The sequence below is a fragment of the Castor canadensis genome, chromosome 4, assembly GCF_047511655.1.
Source record: "Castor canadensis chromosome 4, mCasCan1.hap1v2, whole genome shotgun sequence".
NCBI lineage: Eukaryota > Metazoa > Chordata > Mammalia > Rodentia > Castoridae > Castor > Castor canadensis.
The window spans coordinates 183,367,194-183,390,333 of record NC_133389.1 but is presented as its reverse complement, the minus strand read 5'-3'; the positions used below and the strand labels follow the sequence as shown (position 1 = coordinate 183,390,333).

Below are 23,140 nucleotides of genomic sequence, written 5' to 3'. Positions count from 1 at the left end.
TGGGTGGGTTGGTCACAGGCTGTCTCATTTGTTAGGGGACAGTGGCCCTCACAGTACAGCAGCCCCGGGCCGGAATTCAGCCCTGACATGCTCCTCAGACCAGAAAATGAAAATCTAATTTGCTCAAAACTTGACTTTCCTGCTGTGGACATCTTAATTTCACAAGCAGTTCTCCTCTTTAGTTCCACATTACTGAGTATTAAAATGTCCAATTGAGTTAATGTTCTTCCTTTTCTTTTGCAAAGAAAACAAACCTAAGTACGCAAGCTGAGGAGGTGTCTCATTATTCCCCAACTTCTATGACAAACAGCTGGACCTCGGAAGTGACTTGTGTCATGGTGGGTGAAGTCTCCCTCCTGGACACTGGCCTGCCCTCTGCCCCATCCACTCCCACTGCCAGCAGGTGCCTTCCTAACGTGACTGTCTGGTGCTTTGCTCATCTCCTGGGGAACTGCAGAGGGCTCAGGGGCCCTCCTTGACCAGGTCCTCCTTGTCATCCTGGTTTTGTTTATTTTTGACAGCAGGCATCCTAATGTATAAGATGGCTTTGATTTGCGTTTTGCTAAAGATTAGTGACAGCCAGCATTTTCTCATAGACTTGCTGGCCTTTTGTGTTCCTTCCTTGGAGAAAGGTCTGTTCAAGCCTTTGCCCCATTTTCTGTTCAAGTTATCTGTTTTTATTGTTGAATTATCAGAGTTCTTTATATATGCTGGATATGAACCCTTATCGAGTATATGATTTGCAAATGTTTGCTCCCATCCCACAGGCTGCCTTAACAGCACTGATTGTGTCCTTTGATGTACAGAAGTTTTTGACTTTGATGCTGCCCCAATCTGTCTATTTTTGCCTTCGTTGCTGAGCTCCTAAAAATTTTATTGAGAGATCCTGGATTTTTCTTTTTGGGAGGATAAAGTTTCATCTCTGTGCAGTAAAAAAGCTGCAGCAGCCTGTGCACCCTTCGTGTGAGAACCCTTCCTGGAGTGTGCTCCTGGTCACACCTGGAACTGACTCCCATTCTGTAAGGACCCGTCCTGTGGCTCACTTTGCCCATGAGTTTGCACAGTTGTTGCCTCTCCGTGCAATCCTCCCTGGCCTTGCCCTTTGCAAAGGAACACTGTAAACCACTGACTTCCCCGATGTCCACCTGGGCCATCTTAGGGCAACATGGTCATCGTCCTTGTCACTTGGTCATTCCCTCAGTCCCCAGCTCTAGCCATAAGAGTGCTGCTTCCATTGGAGCAGCCAGCCTAAGCCAAGCTGAGCCATAAAACTTGATTTTTCTTTATACCCCACATCCCCAAGCCGCTAGGATGACACAAGCCCCAAAGACCCCCGGGAGCAGGGGACAGTGACTTTCCCCTCACGAGCACGAGAGCTTCAAGACTGGAAAAGGCCCCACCTCTGAGTCAGATGGTGCAGACTTGTCATTCGTTGCCCGCTGACCCCGAGACCTACCTCCTGACTCTAGAAAGGCATGTGAATGACGCAACCCGTAACTGGACTGACCTTGGGAATTCCATGGGTTGAAAGCCCTGTGCTGTGTGGGCACACAGGCTTCCCCAGTCTCGACTGAACCACAGTTACAGCTTCCTTCCCAGTGCTCCCGTTCCCTACCATACCGAGCCTGGCCATGGAGCCTGAGCATGTGGGGGTGGGGTGTTGATCCTGAACGATCCCCAACCTAAGAATGTGACTTGTCACACAGACATCATCACAGCCAGGGTTGCCTGGATACCCACTCAGGGAAATAGCACCTGTTGGTTTGATTTCCTGTGATGCAGTTGAACGAAGTGATGTGGGGAAGAGACCTGGAGACTGGGGTGGCCCTGTAAGTGCTGCAGGACTGAGGCAGTCCCCCTTGCTGTGACTCACTGTGCTGCCTTTGGACCTAAGCAAACAGCCTGTTTCTTATTTTTCAAATCCCGTAGAGTCTAGACAGAAGTTCAATGTAGATCAGAAAGGGAAGGAGGAAACTCCCTGCAGACAGACAGGCAGTTTGGAGGCCTGGGAACCTCTGTCTCCAGCCCCTACCAGAGCAGGACCAGGGCTCTGTAGAACTCACAGCCAAACGGCTGTGCTAGATGAGGTTCAAGAAGCCACATGCAGGAAACCAGTGCCAGGCAGGTGCACCTGGAAGGGACTCCAGGGACTGGTGTCTAGTCTTCACTGGTTACAGCACTGGTGAGGGAGGTCATCTTTCTGGCCTACAGTTTTTCTTAGAATTTGTTACACTTCATCCATCCATCCATCTATCCATCCATCCATCCATCCATCCATCCAATTGGCCATTTGTCCACTCCCAGGGAGGGCTATCTCCTGCTTCTTAACACCAGCCACCATCTCTGGTCCAATGCTTCCTGCAACCCTTGCTCCTCCTTCTGCCCGGGTTCAATACCATCTCACCACTCCTAACCTTGACGTCCCTATGCTTTCCCTCACAGGATGTCCTGGTGCTCAGGACCATTCTTAGCTGCCATAGCTCCCATTCCACCCTCCAACACCTTCCACACCTCCATCAGCCAGCTGTGATGGGGAAGGGACTGTGATTTCAGTTCCTGGTTTCAGGTCACTCAGCACATAGTGAAAAGTCACATGAGCACACATTGATGTCCAGCCTGTGGGGGACCTCAGACAGCCTTATGTGCAGGCAGTCACTCTGTACATGCATGCCTGTCCATAGCTTATTTGGTGCCAGGCCTGGATAGGGCACCCAGGTGGGTGAGAAAACATTCTCTCCTAGTTCTTGAAGGATGTCCAGCCATGACTCACTCCTATCACAGCCTCTCCTCAGCCACAGCACATCAGAAGCCAGGCTGGAACTTCTTTGTATTGGACCCACATCCTCAAAGCCACTAACACAGAGGCTGGTAAGAAGTGGGCATTTTACTGAGGGTTGTGTGTGCACGTGTGAAATGAGAGCACAGGAAACAATGTCCCGTGTGCTACAGCTTTTCACTTCCCCAAAGCACCCCATCCCAGATCCAGATCCAGCACTTCCCCCCAAATATCCTCCCCGCTAGGTTGAACCATGGTCTGTCTGTCTGCCTGTCTCTCTCTCTTTCTCTCTCTCTCCATCTCCACCTTGTTACTTCTGCAAAAGGCAACCTAAGGACTGCAACCCTCCAATTTTACAACCTCTTGCCCTCCAGTGGCACTGGCTTCTAGAGTGGACATGGCCCTGGAGGAGGAGGCTGGCTCTTCTGTTCTCAGCAAACACAAGACCTGCCACCCACCTAGCGTTCTCCTCAAAGGTAGCTAGGGATTTGCAAATTACAGACACTTCCTGTACCAGGGAAATGTGCTTTCGAATCCCAGTGTACTTATAGGGGAACAGAAGGTCCCCTAGATCCTATGTCTGAATTTTCACCACCAACAAACATCCCTACATACAGACAACATGCCAGGTGTGGCCAAGACCTGGTCTTGCTTGGTGGTGGGCGGTAGGCATGGGGGTAAGGGAACGAACATTTGGCGGGGCCCAGGGAGTGCCAGACACTTTGTGGTGTGCATTACTCGTATTAACGATTTCCGTGATGGATTACATCAGTGCACGGACAGATGTCCCTGGCTGACAACATGAAGAATGACTGGAGAGGGCCCAGGAAGAAGGCCTCCATCAGTCTACTGTTGGGTGCTGTACGTGGGGAGACTGGGAATAACATTTTGATCACAGAAGTTGATGTGGCACAGACAGTGGAAAGCATTTCTACTACAGAGAAATGTAAGTCTGCTTACTCATTTGCACTGCAAGTTTTAAGAGCCTTCCCATGAAGAGTATTGAGGGCTTTCTGAGTCAGGAGGCATGTATTTCTTAGAAGCTCCAAAACAGCCAGCTATATGGACGATCCCTGGGGTTGACTTTTCCCTGGGACCTGCAAATTTAAAAGCTTAATCTGCAGGTGTGTGGGTAGACCTAGAGCCAGGAGATGCTGAGGTAGCAGCCTGGGGTGAGGCAAGGATAGTAATCTACCTATTTTTGGACCTGGAGGCTCCCATCCGCAAGCCGATTCCTATCCGGTCTGCAAAGGTGAATCCTGACACAGGTGCTAGAAGGCCTCTGCCTGGCAGTAAACAAGTCCAGCCATCTAGAAGCAGTTAGCTTCTAGGAGATGCCAGCAGGTGCCTGGCTAGGACCCAGGCCCACCTCTCACCTCTCAGGAAGCTCTCCTGCTGCATTTGCAGATGGCCATCTGTCTACCATTTGCAACAACTGTCTCGGTAGGAGCAGGGCCATATTTCACATTGAGGGAAAAGAAAATCTAGGTTTTTAGACAATCTGCTAAAAGCACAGACTGCCTGAGTTCACTTCCTAGTCCTGCTGAAATCACTACCTCTGGGCACTTAGCCAATTACAGAGCTCAGTTTTCCCATCTGTGAAATGGGAGTAGAAGCCCCAGACTCACTGGGCCATTTTGAGGATTAATGTAATTGCAGTTGCCTGGAGCTCACCATCTTTGCTGACTGTGCTTGTTCAAAGTCCTCTTCCTTTGCAGAGCAGGACAGCTATGCCTCAGTTTCTCTAACCCTCTACAACAGGGTGCAGGAGAAGAGAAGAGACCCACGGTGGTGTGCAGCCAGGCCTGAGGATGGCCAAGCTCCCTGCACCTTGCACACCTGTGGGCCTTCAGGAGCTTGTGCTTGTCCATGATCCCCAGGCCTGGCCCCACCATGCATCCCATCCCACACTCAGGCCCCACCCAGAGTCTCTTGATGAGAGAGGAGCCCTCCAACTCAGAGAACGGGACTTCTAGATGGACGTTTTCCTGGGGGTGCAAAGTACAGGAAGTCACATGGCAGTGGGTGCAGACCTTGGAGCTGGTGGAACCTGCAGCAGAGCCTCCCCAGAGAACCCCAAGACCCTGCATTTTCCACCCCATCCACTCAGCCAGCTGTGCTTCTGGGCACCACTGTTCTTCCCCTATCCTGCCTGTTACCAGTTAGGCCCAGCCTTCTACCCGCTTCTCCCCTCCCTAGGCTGACCTGGCTCTTGGGCCGGGCAGGGCGCCCTTAGAGCTGGGAGCTGCCTCCCAGCCTTCAAACTTTCCTGCTTTGTTTATTCACATAGCCAGAAGACAAAAAGCCCTGCTCTGAGTCACTCCTGCTCCCAGTCAGCTCTGATTCATGAAGGAGGCCCTCGCAGGGACTGACCGTGTCCTTGACCTCTTGGTTTCTTGATGTCTACAAAGGCACCTGTGATTTCCAGTGGAGAACTGACAAGCAGATCAATCAGGGCTCAGTGTGCTGATGGTGGATTGCTGAGGAGAAGGGACCTGGAGCATAAAAGAACTTCCCACTAGCCCTGATCATGTCTGCCTTGCTGATAGAAACTCACAAATATGTCAGTTATTGCTTTGAAAAGGATTTGGTCATCTGGCGAGTGTGGTCCCAGAACTTGCCAGAAATACGCATCTAGTAGAGCCCAGAGCGTGAAAGAAGATGGGGCCTAACAAAAATTAGATTATGGCTAAGAATCTGAAAGGAAATGCTAGATTCAGAGCCGGGTTGGTCTCTGGTCCCCAGGGAGGTGCAGCTGGTGACTCATTCACAAAGCAAGGCTGCAAGCAGCCGGGTTCCAGGTTCTGGAGGATGGAGCCAAGTCCACCGCATCGCCAGCCTCTCCTGGGTCCTGAGAATCGCCATGCACCACACAAAGGCCAGGTGCCTGGGGATCCCAGTGGGAAGCCAGTGTGGACACCTACAGAGGGCCTGGGGCTCCTCTCCTGCTCCAGGGAAGCTCTCGTCTCATTTTGGGCTAGGAGAGTGCTTAGTAAGTTCTTTATGTCTTTCCTGCTTGCTTTTCCAAATCTGAGAGGTTTATGATTAAGGCCATAAATCCACAAGTACATAGAGAGGATTAGAAGAGAGAAAGGCTGGCCCCCAGTGTGAGAATGAGTATTTGGGGAGCGGGGTGGCGGGGAGAGGCGGGGGCTCAGACTCACCTAGCAGGTAACCACAATGCAAGGCAACCTGAAAGTCACATTGCCCTCCAGCCAAAAGGGAACCTGTCAGCTCCAGAGGAGCTGAGCAGGTCATGCCGACACACCCTGGAAGAATGTGTCAGATTATCCCAACACGGACGGCTCCCGACAGAGCTCAGGGCACAGGGGCTGGCAGCGGATTGCAAAAGATACAAAGGTGTACTTTGTAAAGAGACTTTGTTGCTGTTACTGTTGCAGTGCCTTGGGTCAAGCCCAGAGCCTCCTGCACACTAGGTGACACTCCACCAGTGAGCGCTCTTCCTGTCACTTCAGCGACATCCAGAGGAGCGGAACTGAGGAGTTCTGGTGAAGACACATCACCGGGCCAATGTATGTCCTGAGAGTGTGTCTTGTTGAGGAAGGTGACCTCCTTTGCAGGAAGTGGCGTGGAGGCGGGGGGGGGGGGGGAGGGGGGTTGGTCAGCACCCTCCTCTATCTTTAAAAAACACCACCTCGTCTGCAATGGTTTTCTCAAATTGCAAAAGAAGTACAAGACATTTGTAGAAAAACAGAAACCATGGTAGTTCTGCCTTCTTCAGTCAACCTGGTCTGAAGATTTTACCCTTCTGTAGAGTGCAGAGCAGTTAAATCTGTGCTTTGAGACACAGCGACCAAATTTGCATGACTTTTAATACAATAGATTGTTATAACTGTTTTTATTATTGGTTATTGTTGTTAATCTCTTTTCATACCTAATTTATAAATTACACTATCATATGTATAGGGAAACTGCAGTGTACAAAAAGTTTCGTGCTACTTATAATTTTAGGTATCCACAGGGGTCTTAGAAAGTATCCCCACAGATGAGGGGACAGCTGTGAAGAAAGGCAGTAAGAAGGAAAGAAAGCACCCCTCCTGGACGTGTTCATCTAGAGCCATTTGGCTGCTCTCTCTAGATAAGCATTTCCACATCCACTCACATTTGGACCCTTCAATCTGGGATCACAGGGTCTCCATTTGGTAACCACTTCCTAAACATTACCCAGAATTCCCAGCAGATGGATGTGCCACAATTTATTCCCAGGAATTATTTCTTCCCAGGACATCTCAAACTTTTCACCAGTGTTAGAAAGCTGATATGAATTTCCAGTGCAAAATTACTCATTCTAAGGGTTTTCTGATTTTAAATCTGCTCTTACCTATTATCAAAATCTCTTCAGGAAAACTGTACAGGGATAAAGATGGCCTGTTTCCCCCCACTTCCCTCAATATTGAGGTTGGTCACTATATTTTCCAAGTTAACAAAAGCATAGTATCCTTTTGTTTTATTCGAGTTTTTGAGGGTACTGCTGGAGAACACTTTTCACAGGTTTATTGACCAACTGGGTTTCTTCTTTTGTGAATGCACGTGTTTGTTCGTATTTTCTACTGCATATTGTCTTCTTAAAAATACTTGTCAAGTCTAGGGCTGGAGGTGTGGCTTAAGTGGTGGAGCACCTGCCTAGCAAGCACAAAGCCCTGAGTCCAAACCCCAGTGCCACCAAAGAAAACAGTCTGTCAAGGCTCTGCCTAATAAGAATATTGACCCATTGTGAGGTAGGTTGTAAAGCTTTGTTCCTAGTTTATTTTATATTTTTGATTACCATAATTTTCTGGTCTCCAGAAGTTTAAAATTTTGATGTGGCAGAAGCCACCCCTTCTTTATGACTTGTGTTTGCTGTATTAGAATGACCAGTGAAGGAGCCAAAAGCCAGAAGAGCCCATGTTAGCAAATGTCACTTCACTTCCCTGACATTTGTGTTGAGACCTGTTGTGTAGTGTAGTGGTCTGTACATCACTGCTGCATCTTGCCCACGGCATGGCCACTTTTAGGCAACAGCTCCTGCTGCACAGAGCTATGGGACCTCAAAGGGACAAACTTAATGCACTCCTCAGGAATAACTAGGAAGTTTAACTGTCAGTTCTCTGGTGATGAGTGCTGAGGGAGAGGCTGACTTGGGTGGCTGTTGTAACATGGAACCCTTGCTTTGGGGACAGTGAGGAATACCAGAAGAGGGAAGGGAGTGGGGAAAGGTCACTCAGCACTGTACCCCAAGGGTACTGACTTAGCTCACATAAACTGGACAGTATTTCTGGAAACCATTTTGGAAAGTCACAGGATGGAGATCTGTGGCTACTGGCAAGCTGCTGGCTCTAGAGTCATGTGGCATACAAGCGGGGTGGCAGGGTAGAGCCTCCAGTTCAGTGACAGAAGTAAAAGTGGAGAAGAGACAGCAGGCTGACCCCAGAAAGTGAGTAGAGCACTGGTGAACCAAAGCACACCTCTGCACCTGGAGTTGGGGTCCCAGTAGCTCTAGGGGAAGCCTGCCAGTGGCAGGATCACAGGAGGACTGGGAGCCCACACTGCATCTGGCTTGTGAGGTGACAGGCTCTTGTCACAGCCTAATCAGGGACTGGGCCAGGGACCCAGGCCAGTCCTTTTGTCTCTCTCGGCAGTCCTTTCAGCACTTTTGGGCATCTCTCCCTCCTTCTCTGCCACTCCCTGGTGGCTTTCTCTTTGGGTTGGGGGGGAGAGTAAGAGGAATGGGGGCGTCAGCAGCATCAGGCTGCACGGGTTTCCGCTACTGTCAGCTGCTTGTCCCCTTGGTCAGATTCTTTTGGTTTTGCTCTCGGGTCTTCTGAGCCCTCCTGTCTGGATTTTCAAAATGCAAACAACACTCTGCCCACTGTTATCTCAAGCTTCTCTAAGCTTCTTCACATCTGATTGCATGATGCCACCGAGGTGATGGTGTTTTAAGAAACAGGACTGGATTAAACCTGAAGAAACACTGAGAGCAGCCTGCTTGCCATCCCTCCCAGGTAGGTGGTTGGGATACCAGGTAGGTGTCCTGAGGACACAGGTAGACCAGGGGCACACAGTCAATGACCAAGGAGGAAGGAGAGAAAGGGGGGTAAAGGAAAGAGAACTACCCAATGGGCCCTGAATGACTTAGCGCCATCCTCCAGGTGTCCTGCCCTTCTAAGGACAGCACCTACATGTAAGAAGACCTGGAAAGTCAAGTCCTTGGTGGTAGCACCAACCCTGTGAGGGTCTCTGGGCCTCTGAACCAACCTGAAATGGCTGCTGATGGTCATGCCTGCACTGTGGAAATCCCACTGCTGAGGTGATGGGACCAGTCTCATGGGTCACTCCAAGTGGGTCTTCCTCCCCTATCACCAAAGTGGGCAGGGTAGACACTAAGCACCGCACTACCAATGTGGAAAATGCCTCCTGCCCTTGCCTAGTCAGTTGACTGCAAGTAGGACAGAACTTGGGGCCACTCTGTCTCCTGTCCCCTGTCCTCCAGAGATGGAGAATTCAGTCAACCATGGAGCGATCTTAAGAGGTGTAACTGACATGCTTACAATCAGAGACAGGTGAAAGAAGCAGGGTGACATCAGCACTTTCTCGGGTAGTTTTGTGTGTGTGTGTGTGTGTGTGTGTGTGTGTTAAAGACACACAACATAAAATTTATCGTTTGAGCCATCTTTGGGTATATAATTAGGTGGTGTACAAGCCACACATTGTGAAAGCATCATCACTTTCTAGTTATATTTTTGTAACTCTGAACAGGAATTTTTTTAACCAGCCTCTAGCAACCTCCAGTGGCTTCCTGCCTCTATGGCTTTGCTGCTCCTGAAAACTTCATATAAATGGAGTCAGAGAGATGAGGCCTTTTCCATATGGCTTCTAAACTTATCATGATGTTTTCAAGAGTCACCCGTGCTATACATTGGCCAGTTCATCCCTTTTCATGTTCCCTGACCTGTGTTGCCTTGCCTGGATGGAGCATGTTTTATTTATCCACTCCTCACAGGGTGGATGGACACTGGTGCTGCTTCCACCTTTTTGGCTTTCGAGACTATGTGTGTAAGTTTTCACTGGACAGCTGTTCTCAGTGCTCCAAGGTATACATCTGTAGTGGAATTGCTGGGTCATATTGGCTCTTAGAATTTTGGTAGCTGGAGGGCTATGAGAACTTCACTTCACCATTTCACAGATGGGGAAACTGAGGCCCAGAGTCCATGCCTTGACAGGACACACAGAGCATTGCAGGGCAGAGAGCAGGAAGTACTCTCTACTCCATATCTGACTTCAGTTGTCTCATTCCAGTTCACAAAACAAAGGGTTTTGCTCAATGGAGTCCTTTGGGAACCAGCCTGCCTCCCACAAAGGCAACTGGCCTTTGGTTTCTGTCTAATTAAAATCTCCTAAATTAGAAAAATACCATGTCAAAGAAGCTTGCTAAGGGAAGCTGGAGATGGTGGCTTAAATTAATTGCAAAATCCATTGTGGAGTGTCACATTGATCATACACAGCCACAAACACTTGGACAGCCTCAGAAGCAGTGAAGGATGGTTGTGTGCTGTCAATTACCAGGCAGAAGGAGCCCAGCACGCCCGGGGCAGAAACACACACCAACTTCGCCTTGGTCTCCTGCCTTCCCTTTCCCTCTCTCTGCTGTAAAAAGCGAGATGATGTCCTTCACAGTCAACACCACTTCCCGCAAGTCTCCAAAAGCTGCACCGCACAAGCCTACTGCCAAAAATGAAGGTTCAGAGACCCCCCCTGGGTCGCTCCTGTCACCTGTGTCATGCTTTGCTGTTGTTCAGAGTTGTTCAGAGCTGGAGATGTTATTCATGGCAGACAAGAAGGGTGTTTGGCTCCCCTCGCAGAGCAGGGCTGGATCTGTGTCTCCTGTGAACCCCAGCAGTGGTCCTCTTCAGATTCGAAAGGCCTTTAGAGAAGAGTCTGATGGCAGGGTTTACCTACAGCTACTATCCAGGAAGGGAAATCAAGGCTGAGTTACCACCTCTCTCCTTAGCTTAGCAGGTGCTAAACTGCACTGGGCCATACCCAGTCACTGCCCCACCTGACGGTGACTGTGTCCCCAAGAAGCTCCAAGGCTCTGAGGCAGCAAGACAGTTGGACAGCTGTTAGCAAACAGCCCTCAGGGTCCCTCCATATGCTTCCTCCGCCATCTCTAGAAGGTCTCTGTGCCCCTCTTGAGCAGCCCAGGCCACCTTGTACCCTCCTCCGAGGGTTCCCTGCCCTGCACACCACCCTTCCTACCCACCCTGCTCTGGGGACCTCCCTTCCTCTGGCATCCCAAATGTGTGTGATGGTGGCAGAGCCTCTAGGGGCAGGACCACTGCTGAGGTTTCTCTGATGCTGCCCTTCACAGGGCAGTGTTGATACCTGAGAGCATACAAAGGCCAAGCCCCTGGTTCTTGCTGAGCGACCCTGCTGGGTTTTTACAGGGTTGTTTTTCTGGGAATGCAGGCAAGGTGCTTGTTCTGATAATGTTCACCTTCCAGGTCTCTGAGAACTCGGAGCAGAAATGCTGGGGATCCTGCAGCCAGCAGTGGAGGGAAGCACAGCCCCCACGCAAGCCTGAAATCTTCTGTTTTCCTACTAAAAGGCCCAAATCCTCTCTGGAACCCCAAATCCTTGCAAAATTCTTTCTGCACCCTGTCCACGTCCTCATCTTCTCTTCTACTCTGTCATTCCTGAAAAAGCTAACGTTTTCATACTAAAAATCATAAATGGCAGCTGATCCTAACACAGCACTGCTAGGGACACGCAGGGAAGTGAAACTGTGCAACAATGAAATTGCCCATTTTTTAGCTAGATCAAGTAAGAAAGGATCTGACCTAGTACTCTGTCTGAAATGAGCAGAGAATTAGTCTCATCTTTTGCTGGCTGTTTAATTGGAGGACAATCTCTATTTTCAAAAACATCTAAAAAAGAGGTTGGAATTGCCAATAACTTTAGGTCCACCAAAATACCCTGAAGTTAACGCGATCATACAAGAGGGATCGGTGAGGAACTCCCTCAACCCAACCGAGAGGATCAAAAACACCAGCCCTGCCTCACCCTCTCCAAAGTCACCAGCTGGTCCATGTAGTTTCGGAATAGTTGAAGCAGAAAGAGAAAGCAACAAAAACAGGACACCTCAGGGTTCTTAGGATACAGGTGTCTGCTCAGGATATTTTTGTTGTAGAATCAAGGAGAGATTTTTCTAAAAAACAGTAGCACCATCCAAGTAAGAGGAGGGGTTGCCATGCACGCAGGTGGGGGAGGGGTTGGGTGTTCACCTTCACATTGCACAAACTTCCGGAAGGCCGAGGACCCTTGGAGTTGGGCTGTTTGTGCCCTGCCTGTGACGGCTGCTGAGGGGTCCGGCGGGGTGGGGGGGTGGGGACTCTGCTCTTCCTCTATTACTTTTTATGGTGAGGAACCTAACTTGAATTTCAGTTAATAATTTTTACAAAGATGCTATCTCAGCTAAAGAACACGTCAATATAAGCTGTGTGCGGGGTTAGGGGAGGGGAAGGACAGAGTTCCTGACGAAAAAAGTGCTCACCAGACAGAAAAAAGCAAAATGACCACATCCCTCACTGTAGGTCCCATCCATACGCACAGACCAGCGTGAAAGGAAACTCAAGTGGGCAGGCCTGCTTTACAGATCTGCAGACGTTGTAGCCTGCGATTCAGAACTACTTAACTGCAGGGAAATTAATCCTCAATGAGTCAACTCCACCCATGCAGAGACGCGGGGCCTTCAGTCTGAAAAAGAAAGCAATATCCCCTCCCCTTTCCCTCCCACTATGCGGTAATTTAGGCATTTCCCAAAGAAACTAGAGTAGACTTTTTTTAATTTATCAAGACAATCTGCTCATGAATTCACAAAGCTTCTAGTGCCCTAGAAGTATTTTTGTCAAACCTGCAGGCTAGCCGTGTGTTCGTGCCCCAGCGGGGGTGGCAGTCTGAATGACAAGTAAAGGACACGGGGCAGGTCCAGAAAGTCAAAGGAGGTAACTAGCTCCCCTTCAAACTGAGTCAATCACTTAAAGAACAGACCGAAACAAAGGAAATATTGCTTCTTGATCTTGTAATAGAAAGAAAATGCTGCCCGCTTGCATTTTGATCCACGGTGTTAAATCGAAGTGGCTCACACAGGACACCCACCCGGCAGCAGAGCCCACGCCCGTAAAGCACCGACTGTGTTTTCTTCTTGGGAGTTTTATTTCGGGAGCTATCAGTCCTGGGCCCCCACCTGCCTCTGAAGCAGGTGAGATGGTCTGGAACCCACCGAGGAGGGAGCTAGTCACAGAGGGTTTCACAGAAAGGCTGGGTAGCATTCTGTTTGTGGAGCAATAGGAAATGGCATGAACAAAAGCTGGAGTCCAGGAAAGACAGCAAAGGACCCCCCCCTCTCCCGCAGCAACAGGGTAAACCTGCTCAGAATGACCAGGCTGGTGCTCTGCTGGGATGGCACCACAGACCTCAGCCACAAAAGTCATCATCAAATGGTTAACCAAAGGTGTAGGTCCAAGTCATATCCCAGGTGGACTTGTCCAGAAACACAAATGATCTCCCCGTTCAACTGAACCATGGTGAACAGGAATCCAGGGGCGGCCCACAGAACAGAATGTCTGGTTTCCCCAAAAGGAGCTGAGGGCCAGGGTATAAAGGCAGGAGGAGAGCCAAAAAGATGGGCGCATTTCTAAATAACTAACTTTGATTACAGAAGCTCTCTGAGTTCAATCCTGTCCGTCCGTCCCCCCCCCCCCGTGAAGTGACAGGAAACTCTGAATCCAAGGACAGAGGGGCTTGCTCCTGGGATCTGAGCAGTGAGAATGCAATTGCACAAGGGGTGAAGAGAAGCTGGGTCGTCCAAATCTTCCCCTGGTCACAGGACAGAGGGAAGGAATAAGAGCAAGGGAGCCCGGTACAGGTCCTGCCTTACTCATGGTCACAGGTCCCTGGGTGAAATAATACAGGAATCTGAAGCAAGTCAAACATTGCGTTCAAAATGACTCTATTTTCAACTAATCACAGCGAAGATTTCCCTCGTGTTGAAATAAAGTTCTGCACTGGCTGCTCCAGTTTTGGATCCAAGTCTTTTGATGTGACAACCATCAGTAATCACTGAAGAAAATAAGCCATCCTGTCTCAGTTTACATCAGCACAAAAATCACACCGTCAACATCACAGACTCATTCCTGTCAATTAAGGCACAGTTTAACATCACTAAGTCATATTCAAAGGTTTACCACTGAACTGAAACACAAAAGCTTTTCCTAAAATAAATTTCAGAATCTGAGATCTCTCTCTCCTTCCCCTCTCATTTTCTCTCTTCATCTGTCTCTCTCTCTTTCTGTTTCCCTCTCTCTCTCCCTACTACTTGGTGAATAATTCATAATTCTTACAAATTGTTGTCTTTAGAAATTTGTGTGTATTTGGTGAAAGTCAATGTAGACTTAATGTAAAAGTAAATATATATCAGTTTCAGGTGAAAATTTCCTCAAATCTTTTCTCTATTAGTGAGGAATAAATGTATTCCTACTAGAATTATGCTTCTCTTACATTTCCGGGGTGCAATTCTTTGCTTAGGATTGTAGGGAGTCACAACCAATCAGTTATATACTGAGCATACAGTTTTCATATCTAAGAGAACCACAATAATGCCTGTGACATCAGGAAAACTGGATTTTTGCTCAAAGTAGATGGATAATTTATTACTCTAAGGTAAAACATAGCAATAATTCCTTATGAAATATACTCATTTAAATGAGATTTAATTTTTTGTTGGGTATCTTTTTTAAAGTTTTTAATTACAAGCTAATTATAAGCTCCCATGAAGTTGTTAAAAAATAATGTATAGAAATTCTCTTACTGTTTTACTCTTTGCCTCTAGAGACGACATGTTGCCAAACTATAGTACAGGACACTGACAGTGACACATTCAGAAGTCACCAGTTTCACACGTGCTGTGTGAGTGAGAGTGGTGTGTGTTCACTTTGCGTGTTTCCTCCTATGCAATTCCATCACCTGCGCAGGCTCAGGTGACCAAGTGGAAGCCCTTTTTAGGTAGTTTCTGTTTCATCTTGGCTTTACTTCTAAAAACATCCATGTGTGCATCTCAGACCCTGTTTCTTCTTTACGGCTTTCCACTGGGCTACAGGAACGGACCCATCTCTTCTTTGGATTTTATGGCCTTCTTTGTGAACTCTTTGCTAGTGGAGGGCTTCGCATTTGGTTTGTTTTTTGCAGTACACATATCCTTTCCCAGGAAAAGACACAAACATAAACAGACATTCCAGCCCGAATTCACAGGGCTCTTAAAGACACCAGTGAGGATAGATTAATACAAAGGCTAAGCTGAAAAACTGTCATAAAAGTTCAGCCTTTAAAATTGGCTTGTTAAAATATTTGGTTTTTTTAAAGCTCAAGTTTAAAGTCAAGTTATAAGTTCTAGTGCTCTGTGCAGAAGTTTTTTTTATGGTGTTTCTGCCAGGCAAAAGGAATCTGGGATCCGTGCAAGGACATAGGCACACAAGGCTGATGAAAACCCAATTCTTTCAGAAAGAAAATTGGCATTTTTCAGAAACCCTTAATAAAAGACCTCAAACAGCCACTCACAGGATCCATCCTCCTAGTCCCCACTCTGGCCAAATGGGTAGCAGGACTTCCTTTATGGAAGGTTTGAAAAGTGACTAACATTGAAGGGACAATACCCACAGAGGGGGTCAAATCCCTCCATCAGATCTTATTGGTGAGAATTTTATAAGAGAACACCACTTGGATTTCAGGTAGCTCGGCTGTTCATTTGACTACCGGCCTAGCAAAGGTTCTGCTGGGATTCTGCATTTCTGCTCCTCTCTGCAGGGAATTACTTTTCTTTTGAGACCAGCTAACATCCCAAATATAGCAGTTAGCAAACATCTGCAAGAAGTAAGTTTTCAGGGGAGGAAGGGTAAAATGTAAGATGCATTGGCTGGAGAAGGGCACGTGCACTTTCTCCAAAGGAACCAAAAAGTCTCAGAAAGAAAGAAAGAAAAAATAAGTTTGTCGAGCTTGGTAACCTACCGAAAATCTGTATATAGTGAACAGAAGTTAGGGAAGATGTTTTCTTAAATCAAGAAGCGGAGAACAGGATGAAGAGCTGGGAAGTGAGGTTGCCTGCGCCCACCCTCCAAGCCAGGTGATTCTGATCCTGCTCAGAATCACCTCCCAAGGAAACACTCAGAACTCCTTCTGAGATTGTCCAATTTGATGGTTCCAGCTGACCATGCGAAGACACCTGAGTTCTAGTTCCAGTCTGATTGTGTTTGTAAACCAGGCCAAAGAAGACCAAGATAAATATGGGCACCAGCCGGACTCTACGATCTCCTGCATTTCTCTTTACATCAGAGGGCAATTCTGGCTGTTGGCTTTTGCTATTAGTCTAGACACAACTTGTTCATATATGTGAAAATGTCTCACTTTGGACATCAGAAGCAAATACAACTTACTAAAATGATCAGGTTATTTTTTGCTAATCCTGCATCTTAGAAATGTTACAAAGAAATAACAAATTCCATTTAGCAACAGTTCCAGAAATTAAATGAATTAAGATTGTATTTACGCTTAGAGAGACTAATGGATTAAAAACAAAGGGAGTGCAAAGATGCTTTCCTAACATGCCTGGTAAATACAGACAGCCATACCCAGAACGATCAGTGTACCAAAAGTGCCAGACTTCCAAAAGTGCCAGACTTCCCTTCTCTTGCACAGACAGTATCTATCCATTCAAAGACACTGCTTTATCTGCACTAGACATCATAGTCAGTTACAGAAAAATAAATAGTTCTGCATATAGATTATTTCCTCTCCAACTAAGTGTGTTATTTAATATTTTAAGGACTTTTTTGTTCAAACAAGTCTTAACATTTTTTCATTGAAATAAATGAAATACAGGTCTTGCATTTGTTTTTATTCAATATTTAATTGTACCCACAGCCGATTCTCTTTTAAGTTTTAAAGAGTGTAATGATTTTTAAATGTTCCTTTTAAATTCCTGCATCAGGGTAATATCTACTAGTATTTGTTTTCAATAATTTTCTGGAGGGAGGGCAGGGTTAACTTTGTTGACATTTTCCTTAAACACAGTGATGTGTGTGTGTGTGTGTTTAAAAGATGACATTCCTCTCTCTTCTTATTTCAGATGTGCTGTAAACCATGGAAGATATCAAGGGTAAATGGAAGTAACTGATGGGATCCCATAATTTAGGCCACGAAAAACAGAATTAATGTATTATCCCGCGGTAGGCTTTAGTACTCCGCCAACCCAAACTTTCTTTCCTAGCGAAATACGTGATTGAGACGATTTCCATCTGTTTTTGACAAACACAGAGAAGATTCCCACAAGTTATTCCCTGTTAAAAATTCTTAAAAAAAAAACAAACTATAATCTGGTCATTTAGGGAGTCATTTAATGAAAAGAATTTTCAGTGACACAGGAATAAAAGATTGCTTTTTAAAAAGAAATAAAACCCACCTGTGCTAGATAAACCTTTTTGTGACCTACAGCAGCAACATTCAAAGATATAAAACCACATTAAAAAGAAAGAGATAATGTTTGGGAGAACGGATGGCCGCTGCTCTTGACTAATCTAAATTCCTTCTGTGTGAAGTAGAGACTTTTATTTAAAAAAAAAAAATCCCAAGACGAACGAAAAACTAAAACATACTAAGTAAAAAGGATTTTCACAACACCGTCCCCTCCCGACCCCCAAAAAATAAATAAATAAAGGATCTTGCACCCTTGCACTACGGAGAAGGCCTCGGAGTGGAGGTATCCGCTGCCCTTGGAGAGGACACGGCGCCTGAGCGACTGGAGCCCCGGGACTGGAAGGCTTTTCTTCCAGAAGAAACCAGACCTTGCAGTGCTGGCAGCTGTGTCCCTGGGGACTTTGCCTAGAGCAGGGACCTGCGCGCACCGCTTCCCTTTCCCCAGACCTGTTTCCCAGCCTGGACCGCCAGCGCTGGCCTGCGGGGCTACACCCTGCGGCCCGGATTGGCCCCCGCAGCTCGCCTGGTACCCGAGGTGTCCAGCTCTAGATCCGCCCCACCTGCCTGCCCGAAGCCGCAGCCGGGAGTTCCAAGCCGCGGAGTCTGCCCTGGCCTCCGAGCGAGCTGGGAATCTCCTTGCCCTTGACCCCGGCCAGGTCTTCTGTGCTCACAGAGCCGGATGGGATCAGCGCGGGACAGGATCCGCTCGTCCTCCACGTGCCGCCCGCCCGCATCTCTGCACCCACTGCGCAGGCCAGGGCGCCGACGCCCGGGACCCAAGGCGCGGGCCGGGACTCCCTGCAGGAGCCGCCAGCGAGAGCCCAGTGTCCGCACCGCCAGTGGGCTCAGCAGATCCTTGGAATGAGGGCGAAGCAACGAGTCCCGCACAACCTGTCCCTACCGCTTCCTGGGTGTCCTCTGCTTGGCGGGGACGAGGGGAAGGGTAGAGGACCCCCCCATCTCCCTGCCGCAGAAGGCTTGTCTGGTACCCACTCCCCCAAGGTCACCCACAGACACCCATAACACCGCCAAGAATGAAGAACGCGACCGTTCCCGTTCGTCTAAGAAGTGCATGGAACCCTGCTGGGAGAGTTACCGGTTCGTGGGTTCCCAGCTGGCACCCCTGGTAAAAGGTCTCAGGGGTACCCCCGCGCACAGGAGCTTTCCCACCGCCACCCCCATCCACGCGCCGCGGCCCGCAGGGCCTCCACGAGGAAGTCTGGGCAGGCCCCGGCCACCCTGCGCGCACCCCCGCAATGAGGGGCGCGGGTCTCGAGCGCAGCACCTACCCTGGCGCGCCGGTCCGGAGGTGGGTGGCGTGGTGCTAGTGCGAGGCGGACATGGACCACGCGCCCTCCATGCGCCACACGGAGAAGGCGTAGCTGAGTCGCTCGTGGGCCACGTAGCTGCAGCTGGTCATCTTATTGTCCATCTCGTCGCTCTGCAGGACCTGATAGAGGAAGTCTATGTACCTGGCGGCCAGCTTGAGCGTCTGGATCTTGCTGAGCTTGTCCGAGGGGAGCGTGGGGATGATCTTGCGCAGCGCGGCGAAGGCCTCGTTGAGCGACTGGGTGCGCTGGCGCTCGCGCACGTTGGCCAGGATGCGCTGGCTCTGCAGCTCCTCGAAGGACTGTGCGCTCGGGCTGCCTTTCTTGCCGCGCTTGCCTGGGGTCGGGCTGCCATCTTCGCTCGACTTCTTGCTGTAGCGCCGCTTCCGGCCGAAGCGCTTGGGCTGCCGCTCCAGCTCCTCCTCGCTGGTGCCCAGACTGTCCACGGGGGACACCGGCGAGCTGGAGCCCTCCTCCATGGCGCCCGCCCGGCGCGCGTGGGGCTGGGGGCGCCGGGGCGCCGAACGCGCGCCACTGGCCAAGCCCGCGGTCGCGGGGCACACGCTCAGGTTGCTCGCAAGACTTATTTCGAGGCTGGCTTGTGCAAAACCGTGATCTCCGGGAGAGGAAGTTATTCTAACTTTTTTGGAAACTCTAGCCGGGCTGGGTTGCTAAATAGCTGTCAGGAGCGAGGGCGGCGCGCTGATTGGCCACCGTGGCCAGGGGCAGGACAAATTCTGGGGCCTTCGCCGGCCGCCCCCGCCCCCCGGGGCGGCACTTTCAGTTTTGCCTCCTCTATGGGCCCGGGTTGCGGCCGGCATCCCGGAGGCCGGTCCTGGCGCACTGTCTGCGCCCCTACTTCGTGTGCGGGCGCGGACCGCTAATCAGCCGCCCTGAGCCCTAGGCCCAACCGGACCTGGCTTTGTCTGAGCCACACGTGAAGATTTGGGCCCTGCCCGGCCACAGGGTCTCGGCGAGGGGCGGGGGAAGCGAGGCCAACACCAGATGCGCTCCCGGGAGGTGAGGACACAGGCAGGAGCCTCTGGGGGCGCACACTGAGTCCTGAAGGCGGCCCGCATGCTCCTTACTGGAATGACCTGAGCTGTTCTGGCAGGGCGCTCGGACCCGGACACTTGGGTGCCCACAAAGATGCTCATCCCCACGGTCTTGCCTTCAGGATCCTCAGGCCAGCAGGCCTTTAGGGTACCGTTTCTTGTCAGGATTTTTTGGGGCGACCCGGACCCGACGCTTTTCCCCAAGCTTTCTCCTAAATGCTTTAAAACTTCGGTGCCACAGGGAGCCTCTGCGGGGGGGCTCCAGTGTCTTCCGCACCCTCCCCCCTGGCTCTGCCCGGGTACCGGGCGCAGGTTGGGGAGACCTGCAGACTTCTGCGCTCTCCTCTTCGCGGGTAGGTAGTGGCCCCAGGACGCTCTGGAAGCTGCGTGGCGCTGCCCAGGGTCAGGCTGTCCGTGACCTGGGCGCCCTGGTATAGCTCCAGGCAGGAGGGCGCAGAGCTACGCAGCTTGATGTCTGGCCTCGGTGGGCTACACCGCGGACCCCCGGCTCCCTCGCCATCTGGACGCTGAGCGTCAGCGCTTTTGAAGTGGTTCGGGGTCTCTTTGTTCACCAGGCCGCTCTGGCTCAGGGCCTGGAGGTGGTTTACAGCTTTGATGCCTTTGAACTTATTCCCAGGTGACCCAGGCTCAATTAGACTCGGGTCTGAGCGGGACTGTCAGGCGAGCCTCATGATCAAGGGCAGACTGGACCTTTTTATTGAAGTTGAACCCTGGGCCCGAGGAGCGATAGGCCTCTGCAGCTCTTGGGGGTGGTTGAGCAGGTCTGCGACCACCACCTTAAGAAACCCGGGAACTGCGGGCCGTTCACACCCCTCTTCAAGATCCTGCATTGGGGCGCCTGGCTTTAGGAGATATTTCCTTCAACAGACCATCAAGGAAGCAGCACTCTCAGAAAGCAAGGCTTGCATACTTGCCTGTGCAACAGCGCTTTTTGTAGTTTCTTGGAGATTCTTGGGCCTCACAATCTGATGACTAAAGTGTCCTTGGTCATGGCTTCCAGTCCTGTTTTTCCGCCCTTCGCCTAGCCCTCCTTCCTCCGCAGACCCTCCTTCCTCCGCTCTGAGAAGGCCCATGGTTTATCTGGCACACCAAAATAGCTTTCCTTGTCCCTTTCTTTGAAATGTTTCAAATAAAAATTTAAGGAACAAAAGAGAACAGCCAGATCTGCAGCCTCCTCTCTGGCTGGAGGACAGCCTTTCCTGGGGCTTCCAAATGGAAGGGGCCTGCTGCTCCTGGCCTGGCCTGGCCTTCACTGCCTGCCGGCTCAGAGCAGGGCAGCCGACCTACTGCTCTTTTGCCAATCCTGTATGGCTCAGGATAGGAAGTACAGGACTCAGACCATATTTCCAGCTTGCTTAAATCTTTCCCTCATCAAACTGAAAGGACATTGGCCAAGGAGAGGGGGCCTCCTTGTAGCCGGAGCCACCCTACAGCCCTTGCTCTCTTTCTGTCTCTGTCTTTCTTTCTCTCTCTTTCTTCCCCTCCTCCACCATACTTGAATTCAAATCAAGACTTAGTTGGAAAGGAAAACAGCCTGCCCAGACTGAGGACAAAGGCTGTGGAAGGTGGGCTCAGCCTCAGCCTGGGCTCCCCTTTGCCAGGGGAGATGGATGCAGAGGATTTCACCTGAGACCCCAAAAGGACATCTGTGACTTACATGACTAGCAGCTTGGTTTAGAAATCTGGATAGACTTTCCTCATTCCCCATGTCTTTTCTGTTTTAAAACACTCTAACAAATTAAAATAGCAGAGTCTGTGATACTAGTGAGTATTTGAGCAAGACCTTGGCTGCTGGAATTTGGAGTGACTTTCTCCTCTAAAGTGTCAGCTCCCCAAAGTTGCCACCTGGGCTGCGACCGCTCTCATAAGTAGGTAAAATGAGGCACAGTGACATTCAGAATGTCCAGTGTCACCAGCAAGATGGTAGTCACCCCTTCTTATTTTTTTCTAGTTGGCTGAATTATAACTCAAATGAAAAAGTAATCAATTTAGGAAATAATACCTAGGTTATTGATATAGCTTGCATTTTTCTTTTAAAAACAAAGTCATTAATAAAGACTAATAAACTGATGTATTAATAACATGAACAACAAAATGTGTCTGTGTGTGAATACCCATCCAAGGACCACCCAGGTTCATGTGGACTTGTAGGAAATTCAGCAGTAAGGATTCATGGAAGCAAAACCAGCTCTTGGTGTACTTATTCATTATTGAGTGTGGAAACTCGTGTCAATGCTTCTTTTCATATATGTAAAAAGTGTGCTTTGTTTCATGGGACTTTGTTTTAAATGACCTGCCCTTCTCAAAGATTCTTCTGTTGCCCATTTCCTTCAGGGCAAGTAAGAGGAGGCAGTATGTTTTCACAGTGAACCTGATGGTTCTTACCCTGGCGCTGATCTTGCTGCAGCAGAATGTGACACTGTCGGAACTGTCACCTGGGAACAGTCTTCAATACTAGGATACTATTATACAGCCTCTGGGCTTCCGAGGGATAATAAAGTGTGTGCTTGACAGATCTGAAACATTTTTTAACACCCCCAGGAGCTATGGAAAACACTAAATTTGTGCATTCAAGTGCTATTGGTGCTACCTTTTGTCAAAATGCTGGTGCAGGTGACAGCATCTGTGCTCCCAGCAGACCTGGTCAGACTACAACTCTATGAAGGTCTTGATGTAGCCAAGAGATAGAAAGGAGATATTTTAAAAGGCTCTCTTATGCATTCTCTAATGTTTGGTATGTGCCGTTATCCCCATTTGAGTTTAATTGATCAAGGCTTGAGCAGATGACAGAAGCCTGTGTTTGTGTGACATCATCAGCGGGACAGGGGAATTAATTGGCCACATTTGCCTCCTGTTTGCCAACACCTTCTTCTGATTACTATTGGGGGGTAGCATCTTTCATTGTGCAGCGTTCTACACACATGCGCAGCTAGAGTTTTGCCACCTTCATTTTGAATTATTCTGTGTTAAAGGGGACATTGAGTGTAGGCCACCATTTTGATAAGCTCCGGATTCCAAAGGTGGGCTCTTGAGGATATGTGACAAAGTTGTGGCATGTCTGTCTAAATTGTAGGGGTCTCTGGCATTGCTTCGCTGAATGTTAGAACATGTTGTCACAGGAAAATCCTGCTCTTGGGTCATATCCTGTTTGCTTTATTTCAGCAATGCTCTACGTCTCCTCACAACCCCACCCCAAGCTGGATTGTGGTGATTGATCAGCTCTTCTCCAGTGTGACAGAGTAGCTGGCAAGGGCTGGAAGCTGAAAAGGCATCTATTTTCAGTTCTAAAGCCTTGGCGTTTAAGAATGAAGATGCTTCTCAAATCTCATAGTGGTGATGAGTCTCACACTCCGGAAATCCAGTTAACAGCCAATCATCTGCCTACATCCCAGCAATAGCTCTGGAGGCTGGAGTACTTACAAAGGGACTAGGACTTA

General features: G+C 49.3%; 1 protein-coding gene across 1 annotated transcript in view; it reads right to left on the bottom strand.

Moving 5' to 3' along the window:
• Window positions 1–19,258, bottom strand: part of Twist2 (twist family bHLH transcription factor 2) — a 48,325-nt gene extending 29,067 nt beyond the window's left edge. The window contains exon 1 of the mRNA XM_020187562.2: window positions 18,589–19,258. Coding sequence (XP_020043151.1) covers window positions 18,624–19,106 — 483 coding nt within the window. The 5' untranslated portion in view covers window positions 19,107–19,258 and the 3' untranslated portion in view covers window positions 18,589–18,623. The remainder of the gene's footprint in view (window positions 1–18,588) is intronic.
• Window positions 19,259–23,140: the final 3,882 nt, after the last annotated feature.